Source organism: Sarcophilus harrisii, chromosome 2 (assembly GCF_902635505.1).
Source record: "Sarcophilus harrisii chromosome 2, mSarHar1.11, whole genome shotgun sequence".
NCBI lineage: Eukaryota > Metazoa > Chordata > Mammalia > Dasyuromorphia > Dasyuridae > Sarcophilus > Sarcophilus harrisii.
Genome location: NC_045427.1, coordinates 250,434,892 through 250,447,645, shown reverse-complemented (window position 1 = coordinate 250,447,645; position 12,754 = coordinate 250,434,892). Strand labels below are relative to the sequence as shown.

Sequence of the window (12,754 nt, the reverse complement as noted above, 5' to 3'; positions counted from 1 at the left end):
AATCATTTGAAGGGCTATCACAGGTTAAAAAAAAGATTGAACTTATTCTATTTGGATGCAGAGGATAAAATAAGAAGCAGGGACAAAATCCCTAAGAAACATTCCTTAACTTAATTAACTTAAGCTTAATATTCATTAGTAATTTAATATTGGAATTGTCCACAAAATAGATTGGACAGCTTCAGGAGAGAACAGGATCCCTTTGTTGCAGGTCTTCAAGCAAGATTGTTAATGACCATATGAGAGGTACATTGTAGAGGGCATTCATGTTCACATGTGAGTTAAACCATTGGTTTCAAATTCAAATAAAAATGTGGCCACTGAATCATATAGAAGGATCCCTGTGGTTGCATATTTACTGGAAAAAAAGACATAAATTAACATCTGTTCTATTGTATTTTTTCCTTTGTTATATATTTTCCAATTACATTTTAACCTGGTTCCCACCAAATTCAGGAGGGTTATAAATCTCATTCAGCCTATGAACTATTTCTTTCACAACTCTGGACTAGATCCTATTAGAAGGGCCTTATAATTTTTTTCAACTCTGGGAGCCTATGATTCAGTGACATCTGCCTCATACATAAATTTTAAGAAAAAAAATTGTTCTGCAAACTATTGTACATTTTATCAATCATCAAAACACAGTAATGGATGGATTTAGTTACCAGGAGAAAACTCTGACCAAGTATTGTGTTTCATATATATTTAGTGATTTGGAAAGTGTATACAATTTTACTATGATTCATTGTCTTTTGGTTTATTAGTATCAAATGAAAATTTCATTGACCACATTAACTGCGACACGGATGCACTAATGAATCTATCATGTGTCCCTGCTCCTGCCACTGAAATTATGTTCTATATCCTAAGTTCCCTCATGATCTTTTCCCCCATACTCTATATCCTTGGCTCTTACATCCTCCTACTAAGAACTGCGCTACAAGTTCCTTCAGCTGCTGGCCAGGATAAAGCCTTTTCCACATGTGGATCTCATCTGGCCAAAGTTTGCCTCTTCTTTGGGAGCCTTATGATCATGTATGTGAGTCCAACATCTGAGAATTCTGAAGTACAAAAGATCATAAGCTTATTGTATTTAGTGGTGATACCATGTTTAAACTCTCTGATCTATAGTCTCCGAAACAAAGAAATGAAAGCTGCCCTGAGAAAAGTCATGGGGATGGCTTCAGAATAAAAAAAAAAAAAAAAAAACCTGCATACATGATTTTACATGTAGTTCTAAGTTCTAATGAGAGACAGTTCAATTCAACAAAAAATAATTAAGTACTTGCCTTCAGCAAAGCACTGGAAAAACCATAAATATAAATAAAGGAACATTGAGAAAGACATATTCTTCTACTATTGCTGAAAGCTGAAAGCTGAAAAAAGACATCTTTTCAGAAAGATCTCTCATTTTTTTATGCCTCGCCTTGGCTGTCCTGGTTCAGCTGAACCTCAGCTAGTAATAAAAATCCAATAAAACTATTACCAGAAAACACTGATGATCATTTAGGTTTTAAAATGACTTTGTTAATTCTTTCCTATTTGAAGCATCCCATTCTGTTTTGCTATCAGGTGGAAATAAACTCATTTTTATATAATACTCCATTTTTGACTGAATCTATTCACAAAAATAATATGACACTAAAATAAAAAATTAACTGGAAAAAATATACATCAAGGTTTTGATCTAACAGAACTAGAAATTGACTCTTTTTTCTGATTTAATTAGAATTGTCATTATAATCTGTCTTAGTGAATACAAGAGAACATTTATTAAGAAGAGAACATTTCAGAGTGCAAGGGACAAAAAGTTTTTCCTTAAGAAAGCATGAATATCTTTAGGAAACAATTTAGTATGATTTTTAAGAGATTCTCAAATGACTCAGCTTAGTGACAAAAAGAAATTTTCACATAAATGCCATTCATTTGAATCCAAAATACCATTTGAGTTGGGTCATTTCAGTTATGTCTCATTCTTTCATGACCCCATTTGGGATTTTCTTGGCCCTGAAGTAGTTTGCCATTTCTTTCTCCAGCTTGTTTTACAAATCAACAAAGTGATACTAATAGAGTTGAGGGACTTGCCCAGAATCACACAGGTGGTAAGTGTCTGAGGCCACATTTGAACTCAGGAAGTCTACCTGAATTTAGAGCCAGACTTTTAGCCACCGTGTCACTTAGCTGTGAAAACAAATTAAAAACAAATTGGCCCCTGACATCAAGGACCTTACATTTTATAATTAAATACAAAGATCCACAAAACTATACAAAGTAATTTCAAGAGATAAAAAGAGTTAACTAGGGGTGAGGAGATTTGTCTTGAAGCTAGGACGTTCAGGAATTGAAAATGAGGATATAGTACTTCCCAGATGTAAAAGAACTCTTGTTCACTGAGTCCTGATAGCCCCTCTCTGTATATCTGGCACAAGAGATTTTGATGGAGGATGCTAATTCTCCCATCAGGGATATGGTTAAGATTGTTAAATTTTCAGTATGAGCATTTATACCCTAGAAAATTGACAAATAAATTCAGGGATTGATTCATCATCTTATTGATTTCTAGACTTTAGAAACAGATGAAGAAAGTGTGAATCAATCAAATTAAATTTAAAAGAAATCATAAATAATACCAGCACACCCCTGCTAACAAAGCAATTGCTATCTTTTTTTTTTACTTCTTGGATTCATACAATATAAACAACAGTAAGCTAAGAAAATAAAAGATATCCCTTTACTGCTTTAGGAGCAAAGAAATGATTTTTATTTTTATGTGTCAGCAACCCCACCAACACATAAAGAGGAACATTCCAAGTCTTCTCATTCTATATTCTTCTTACCAATGTCATACTATATATCTTCCATAAACAAGCTATGGAATATGTTTCTTTGATTGCCCATCATCAGTACTTAGAGAGACAAAGACAGAGAGAGGAAATGAGAGGAAGAGAGGAGTTGAGGAGAGTAGGAAACAGAGATAAAGAAGACAGAAACAGAGTGACAGTGACAATCTAACTACATTTTAAACTCACAGCGTAATCTAAGAAATACATATTCTAAATTCACCTGTTTTAGATATTGTGAACTACTACCTCTATTCTTTGTAAGAGGTCATGAATCTCCAATATTATAAACCTCTGATACAAGGAGCACAATATTATTTGCAAAAAGCAACTTCTGGAAGACTTCATAATCCACAGAGGATCTAATATCCATTTCTCTCCAAAGGTCTGCAAAGGAATACTCCATGAGAGTGCCAAAAAAAACTTTGGTACCTTCACTGTTTTTTTCTCCACAATTTTATCTATTTTATGACAGAAAATGTGATCATTGTGACAAAAAAAAAATCATTTTCAAATGTTTCATCATTCTTTTCTGACATTTTCATCAAATTTGGCTTCAAGACACATTTAATATATAGTCATAATTTATATAAATAAGAAAATATGCTTTATGAGTTAACAGCTAGCTCTGCCAACATTTTGGGTAATGTAGGAGACATGGACCAAAAGAGAATTAAGTAAACTCCTCCCCTTTCATAAACAGGGTGTTCCTAATGGACCTACACAATTGCTTTAACCTGAAAAGAATTTTGCAGGCCAGAAAAAGAGAAATACATGGGAATTTTCAAAACTAGAGAGAAATACCCAACTTCACATGAATGTGTAGGAAGGCTAATGCTAATGTTGCCTGACTCCTGGAGAAAATGGGTTCCTGTCAGATGGGTAAGCAAAATCAACAACAGAATAACAGAATAACAAAAAGGAATCTTCAGAACAACTGGAGAACTTAAAGTTAAGAAACAACAGGACATAGAATCATGATGATATGAGGAACAAATATGAACCAGTCATTTGATGGTATTATGAATCATGTGAATTATCTTACTTCCCAATAAGACATGTGACTCACCAACAACTCAGAATAAATAAAACTTTTCTTGAAATTCCAGGGGCTTGCATGTGAGCTCTTTAAAGCATTTGAAGACAGCCAGTAAGTCTAATATTTTCCAAGTAAAACATCTCCAATGTCTTATCATCTAACATGATCTCAAAAACATTCACAACACAAATGACCAGGGCATCACATAGCATGACTATTATTTCTTCATTCCTGGAAGCTTTGTCTCTCCTAATGCTGCTCAAGATCATATTACCTTTTTTCTCTGCTGAATCTCAGGGATGAGTCATACAGAATTTTTGCAAACTCTGAAACTTGTGGAACTTTTTCCAAAGTGGTACCTAATCATTCTTCCTCTCTTTCAATGAGTTGTGTACTTCTAATAACATCTACAGAAAAGTTTTTTAAAAAACACTAAAACAAAAAGAAAGAAAGAGAGAGGTGGAAAGAGAAAGAAATGAGAGAGAAAGAAAGAGAGAGGGGGGAATGGTTGGAGTAAGAATAGTACTGATGAGTGTACTTTAGAAAATATTTAGCTATATCACTAAAGGAATGATCATGACAGAATACAGTTATGTCAATATATGTGAAAGCATGTTTAATAAATTATATGTTCATGATGGTTGAACAGAATGAAGAAAAACACAAAAAAATAGAGTTAAAAATTTTAAAAATGAACAAAATTTTATAGTGTGAATTTAGTGATATAAATTTACAGGAGATAAGCCAAATAACTGGATTCAATCACAGACAAGATCATTAAAAGGAAGATGTGTTGACTGATACTGAGTGAAGTGAACAGAACCAAAAGAGTTCTGTACACATTAGCAACATTGTGAGCATGCTCTTCTCAACAATACAATGATCTAAGACAATTCTAAAAGATGCATGATGGAAAATGCCATCCACATCCAGAGAAACATCAAAAGAAACAACTGTAAAGTCTGAATGCAAATTGAAACATATTATTTTCATGGTTTTTTTTTCTTTTTTCTTACTCGAGGTTTTTCCCTTTTGTTCTGATTCTGCTTTCAAAACATGACTAATATGAAATAAATTAAATAAAATTGTACATAAAAGGCACATATCAGATTGATTGACATCTTGCAGAGAGATGAGGGTAGTGAGGGGAAAATGAAAATCAAAATCATATAAAAGTAAATGTCAAAAACTAAAGAATAATTGTTTTAAAAAAGAAAGATGTATATAAGGCAAATATTTCATTGGGGGTAAAAAGATCTATGAATCATGAAACTTTCTTGTTCCCAAGAGATGATTTCTCAGGTGACTACTCCATCCCATTTTGAGTTAATGGGTGTTCTCCTGAGATCCATTTAGATATATCCCTAAGAATTTATTTACCTCATTGTACCTAGGAGCCAATCTACTATGAATGAGGGAGAAGTTGGCTACCATAGATGGAATACTTAAGGAAACCATCAAGGATTGTTGCAAAGATACCTGGAACCTTCGGAAAGTTATTTATGTGGGGAAAAAAATTTATCGCACAGCAATCTAACTCACTTTGCAATCTCCGAATCCATTTCAAAGTCCTTTCATCAGGGATCATGCTCTAGGAGTTCCCAGCTAGTGATTGAAGTAGAGAAATCTCATATATCATGCACCTAATAATTACATTATCTGTTCAACTACTAAGGAGAGTAATCCAGGAAGGTGACTCAGGTTTTCCTAAGGCTCCCTCTTTAACTCAGGCTAGCTATACCCACCTCCAAGGAAAGACAGCACCACAGATGGTGATCATCATTGTTCTGCACTAACAACTACAAGTAATCTAGAACACTCTGTTCCTGTACAATCCATTCCATACTGTGCCAGAGTTTGGTAAGATGTATGGTAACAATGAATGTTGATCAGAAATCAAAGCAGCCTTCCCAGCCCAGATTCCAGATGAAAGTATATGTAGTTTGAATGAGAAAGTCTAAATTCAATTTCTCAGTTTTCCCCATGACTATTTGATGAAGAAACCACAGTGGGTGGGATAACTTCTCTTTACATACCTATACACCACACAATTCTTCCTCAGAAAGTTGAAATGAGTCACACTTAAAATACATACCTTTTTCTAACATGCTTTGAGGAATACATTTATTTTTTGTTTTAGGGAACAAAAATTCACAATACACATTAATATACATAATAATAATAATATACATAATAATAAGTGTGATCAAAGAAAATAGCATAAAATTCTTAACACAGAGCTTTGCAAAGACTAGGTACTGTATAAATGCTTTCCTTTCTCTCTTTTCCCCTATTAGAGTGGGGTTTTATTCTGATTAAAAATTGGTATTCTGAATACAATTCCTCACAACGCTGAGCTTCAACAAAAAACTGCTAATATTTCTACTCATTCCCAAAGTCCATAAATGACCCTTCACTTCAGAGTCCACTATTCTTCCTGCATGAAGTTAGAAGGTGTGCCTCATGATAGTGAAACATGGCATGGAGAAATTTACTGTACTGAGTTTATCACTATAGAATTATGTATAATGCAATATTCTATAATAAACTACGCAGGATTCTATTATGTCTTTATTTTTTGACAAAAAAAATCCTCCATTATGACTTTCTATTCTATTCTATGGTTTCAAGTACAGATGGTCTTCTTCTCTTATCATTATTTCTGCACACCAACTTGTTACTTGTGGTGGTATTCTTTGTCTCCTGCCTTGAACCCAAATTGAACTAATCCTAAATCTTATCACTTTCCAGAAACAGAATCTAGGCATCCCATTTCATTATACTATGAGAAATCATATGTTATATGTGTATGTGGAAAAAATGTGCTTAACTCTGAGTACCCAATTGAAAAACTACATTTTATATCACTATTTATAAAATAATGAGAAAGAAGAGAACTTCATCAGCAAGAATGGAAGTGAAAGACTACATGAAGAGAAAAAAGTAGCAGGCTTCAAGGACCTAAAATGGATAACTATATATCTTATTTAAAGAAAGGTGGTAATCAATACAACTATAGAATAAGTTATATATATATATGAGAATAGTAGAAAACTGGTGCTACAGCAACAAGATTATACAATGTTCAATTGTGTTGGGCATGTGATGATTCAGGCCTGTTCCAATGATCTTGTGATGATCAGAGCCATCTACACTCAGAGAGAGTTCTGTGGGAACTGAGGGTGGATTACAACATAACATTTTCACTCTTTTTTGTCGTAGTTTCCTTGAATTTTATTTTCTTTCTAATTTTTTTTTACTTTTTGATCTTACTTTTTTGTGCAACAAGATAATTGTATAAATATGTATGCCTATATTAAATTTAATATGTATTTTTACCATGTTTTCTGTTAAACATGTTAAACATATAATGGATTACATGCCATCGAGTGGAGGGGGTAAAGGGAAGGGGAGAAAATTAAAACACAAGGTTTTTCAAGAGTCAATGTTGAAAAAAATTGTCCTTGCATATGTTTAGAAAATAAAAAATTTCAATAAAAAAGAACTACAAAAAAATTTTTAAAAACTAGAAAAATGAAAAGGTAAATGACCTATGCTTCATGCAAGCAGAACCCTAACCTACTGTTCTATAAGAAATGATGAGTTTAATGATTTTAATGAATAGATGTGCACAAAATAACAAAGAGCAAAATCAGAGCAGAATCAAGAGAATCTTTATTCAGCAATAGCATTGTTGTCTTGAGAATAAATTTGAAGGATTAAGTCATTTTCACTATTGTAAATACCCACATTAAACACAAAGGACCTGTGTAGATGATACTATCTACAACCAGATAAAGACCTGATAAACAGAAGTATGTATAGGACAATTTTACATGCACAAACATACACACACATACACACATATACATATACAAATATATATTTATGTCTAATGGTAGTCTTCTTGGGGAAAAGGAAGAAGAAAAAAAGAAAGTTACATGACAACTTTATTATATATTTAAAAGGAAAAGAAAGTTCTACAAAATAGATTTGCAGTTTCATGTATAATTATGTTTTTTCTATTTTATTCTGTTATAAAACTGCTTTTTTTATTTCATATGTTTAGAAGAAAATGAATTTAAAAAATTTTAAAAGAAAGAATCCTTCCTAGGATAGCCTCAGGATCAGGAGAATGTCCAGGCATCTCTTCTAGGATTTGAGCTGTGATCAGCAGAAATATTAAATAGCTAGCCATAATTGACCAATTTATCCACTCTCACCACATAACCAATCCTCTATAATTAGGAGAATGACCATGATATAAATTAATATTAATTCAATTATCACTTTTAAAAAATTAATTCAATTTTGTGAAAAGGTGTTTTTGAATGATATGCTCATCATGATATCATCATAGAAATACATTAAAAAGTAAAGATATACATAGTTTATAATTTCAATTTTACAGGATACAGTTAATGATGTAAATTTGTACTTCATAAGCAACCACAAAAGAATTCTGACACAAATTTAGGCAATTGAAGGCAGAAGTAGTTGAGACAACATTTCATCAGGCAGTGAGGATACCTGTGTTCATTAACTTTTCCTCATTCACAAGAAATGATGTTTCCTCAGGAGACTGTCTTCCTTTTTAAAATAATGGAAGTTCTCCTGAGAGCCACCAATATAGCTCTCCAAACTTTTACCTATTTCATTAGATCTAGTTTTACTCAAGAATGATTTGTTCAAATTGATGAGAGAGAAGGGGATAAGGAGGGACACTTAAGGCAGCAACTAATGATGCTGTAGTAGAAACCTGGGACTTCAAAGAAATAACTTACATGAAGCATAAATTATGTCTTGTGGGAGACTACTACCATCTCTACACAATTCAAGCACCAGATTCCAAGAGTTTACAGCTATTAATTGAATAAAAGTAAACACCATATACCACTCACTCAATATCTTCTATTTAGCCAATGAGAGAAGCAGTCCAGGGGAGTGATTCAGTATTTCCAGAAGATTCTTCTTCTTTACTCCAGACTAGAATTGACAACTATTAAGTAGTTTGCCAAGTAAAGAGACCATATTAAATAAAGACCAATTAAGTTGGTGATCTTCTAATCATTCTTTTTTTGTTTTTCTTTTATTCACTAATTACTGGAAAGACCCCAGAATATACTGGACCTTTACAATGCATTTTGCACTGTATCAGAGCTAAGAAAAATTCCAAAGTTAATGCCATAGTTAGTACTAAGCTTTCCAACATGTTGACTGACAATTAAGTGTGGATCAAAGGTCAAAAAGAAGACATACAAAGTGCAAAATCCAGAGTGCTCAGTTCCAGGTGAGTGAATGAATTGTTTGAAGAAAAAGCCCAAACATAGTGTATCTCTTCTTAGCTTTAGTAATGACTGATAAGGAGACTACAAATCTTCTCGTTCCATAACTGTACATTACACACTTCTTCCTAGGAAAATTTGAGTTCTACCTACAATCAATCTCTGAAAAGCTGGCGTGCTTGAGAACTACAGTTTTTATGTATCGAGCAACACTATACAGAATACATTTATGTAAATATGGGCTATTAGACTAGGTTTTTACTCAATTTGGAAATTGACATTCTCAATACTCCTAAAATTGAGTTCCAACAAGATGTTGCTAATATGAAGTATTCATTCAAAAGTCTATGAGTGATCCTTGACATTTGAATCCCCTATTCTTTCTGCATGGTCATAAGGCATACTTCATGATGTATAAAGAAAATGTGTAGAAACTTATTAATACAGAACTTAACAATGAGAGACTGAAAGAGATTGATTTACAATACCCAATAATTGGCTTTACAGGATTCTATGATTCAACTTATGTTGCAGTAACATTCCCTCCCTTATGACTTCCTGTCCTATTTTATAGTTTCAACTATAAACATATTAAATAAGTTTCTATATATTATTATTAATAATTATACTAATAATATTTATATTATTAATTATAATTATACTAATAATATACTACTAGCTCTATAACATGAACAAGTAAATTTACCGCTCAGAGTCTCAGTTTACTCATCTGCAAATTCAGGATAATATTATCTATGACACCTAAGTATAAGCACTATTGCACATATCAAATGAGATATACTTAAAATATTATGTATAATTCAGCTATTGTTATAAAGCTAAATGAAGATCCTGATAAAATATAAATTTCTTAAGATCAAGAATTAGTTTTGTCTTTTCATTCAGATTAGACCAACCAGTGCAGACCAAAATACTGTCAAAATATTACTTATTGATGTTTCAGAAAAGAGGACTTAATGTTGCTGCAACAGAGTTAATGAAAGAAAGAAAATGTTTCATAATATACAAAGAACTACAAGTAAGAAACTCTGAAAAAAAATGGGCTTTTAACCTTTCTGTTCTTGAACTCCACATTCATTAAAAAGTCTTCCTCAAATGATAAATCTTTTAAATACCTGAGAAGTTGCTATGACTTTATTGAATGAGTGAAAAGGAAATCCTGAAGACTTTTTTTCTGCAGATACCTGAGTCTTAGGTACCAAACTAAAAAACAAGTGATGGACACAAAGTCTGAATTGGAGGATCAAATGACATTTGCTTAGTACAGACCTGTCCCAAAGTAGTCATTTAATACTTATTCCTTTCTCCTCCATCTTGAAGGGGGCACCAAAAAAGTTGAGACCTGAATTTGAGGGGAAAATGGAAAGATTGTGGGCTAAGAACAGGAAAGGATTATTATAACCTGATTTGCATATGACTAGATATTTATTTTACAAATCCTATCAAATCCTCATTAAAATCCTTGTCCTAGTAATGGCTAAAATGCAAGACCATTGATGTGTTGACCTTTTCTGTCTTTTCCACAGCTTAGAGCTCAATGAACAAGTCAGGAGCACACACTGTGACTGAATTTGTCATCTTGGGTTTCTCTGGTAGCTGGGAAATACGAATCTTACTCTTTTCTCTTTTTCTCATAATTTATATCCTGACCATGATGGGGAATGGGGCTATCATGTGTGCAGTAAGATGGGACCAGAGGCTCCACACACCCATGTATATCCTCTTAGGGAACTTCGCCTTTCTGGAATTCTGGTATATAAACACCACTGTGCCCAGCATATTAGAAAACCTTCTCTCAGAAACCAAAACCATCTCTTTTGCTGGCTGCTTCCTCCAGTTCTACTTCTTCTCCTCCCTAGGTACAACTGAAATCTATTTCCTGTGTATCATGGCTTATGATCGTTATCTTGCCATCTGTCGCCCACTACACTATCCAACCATCATGACCCTAAAGCACTGTTGCATCTTGATGTCTGTGTGTTGGGTACTGGGCTTCACAGGCTTTTTTCTCTCTACTATCCAGCTCTCTCAGCTATCATTCTGTGGTTCCAATATCATTGACCATATTATTTGTGACAGGGATGCACTAATGAATCTATCATGTGTCCCTGCTCCTGCCACTGAAATTATGTTCTATATCCTAAGTTCCCTCATGATCTTTTTCCCCATACTCTATATCCTTGGCTCTTACATCCTCCTGCTAAGAACTGTGCTACAAGTACCTTCAGCTGCTGGCCGGCGTAAAGCCTTCTCCACATGTGGATCCCATCTGGCCATAGTCTGCCTCTTTTTTGGAAGCCTTATGATCATGTATGTGACCCCGAAATCTGAAAATTCAGGAGAAGGACAAAAGATCATAAGCTTATTGTATTTAGTGGTGACACCATGCTTAAATCCTCTGATCTATAGTCTCCGAAATAAGGAGATGAAGGCTGCCCTGAGAAAAGTCATGGGAATTGCTTCAGAATAAAAAAAGCTGTGTACATGAATTTTATATGTGGTTCTGTGCTCTAATGGCAAGCAATTCAATTCAACAAACTAATTCAGCAAAACAATGGAAGAAACATAGAGATGAATAAAGGAACATTGAGTAAGTATATTCTTCTACTACTTCTATTACTGCTGAAAGCTGGGAGCTGAGAAGAAACATCTTCTCAGAAAGATGCCTTATCTTTTCATGCCTTTCCTTCACTATCCTAGAATAGCTGAACCTCAGTGGCAGTAAGTAATAAAAAAAAAAAAGCAATTACCCAAAAATACTGGTGATTATGTAAATTTCAAAATGTTATTGCTAATTTTGTACTATTTGGGATCATCCCATTCTGTTTTGCTATTGAGTGCTGGAAGTAGATTCATTTTGATAGAATCCACAGAGGCAATATAAAGATAAAATAAAAAATTAACTAGAAAAAATATAAACCTAGGCTTTGATCTAATAGAACTACAAATTTACTCCTTTGACTGATTTGTTTAGAACTGTTCTTATAAATTGTCTTAGTGAATATCAACTTCATCATCAACAAGAGAACATTTTAGTGTGCAAAGAATAAAAAGACTTTTTTTAAGAAACCATGAATTTCTTTAGAGAACAATTTAATGGTTTACTTTTTGTTAAGTGACCATCAATGACCAAGATTCAGCTTAGAGACAAAAAAGAAATTTTCACATACATACCATTCATTTGAATCCAAAAAACAGTTATTGTTGAGTCATTTCAGTCATGTCCCATTCTTTCATGACTCCATTTGGGAGTTTCTTGGAAAAGATTATGGAGTGGTTTGTCATTTCCTTCTCCATCTCATTTTACAGATCAGCAAACTGAGTTAAGTGACTTGCCCAAGGTCATATAACTACTAAGTCCTAAAGTCTTCCCAACTTCAGATTCAGACTTCACTCCTCTGTGGCACTAAGCTGTGAAATCAAATTTAAAACAAAATAATCTGTGCTATTAAGCACTCAATATTTTACTGAGGCAACACACATGTAATCAGATAATGAAATACAAAAGAATACATCAAACTATACAAAATAATTTCAAATTATGACATTCCGGAGACAGAATTGAA

At 33.3% G+C, this 12,754-nt stretch overlaps 1 protein-coding gene across 1 annotated transcript; it reads left to right on the top strand.

Annotated features, from left to right (window-relative positions):
* The first annotated feature begins 10,695 nt into the window (after positions 1 to 10,695).
* LOC100935169 (olfactory receptor 11H4-like) lies at positions 10,696 to 11,658 on the top strand. Its single transcript, XM_003755792.2, has one exon. It carries the CDS (start codon positions 10,726 to 10,728, stop codon positions 11,656 to 11,658), a length of 933 nt encoding a protein of 310 aa, XP_003755840.1. The 5' UTR covers positions 10,696 to 10,725.
* Positions 11,659 to 12,754: the final 1,096 nt, after the last annotated feature.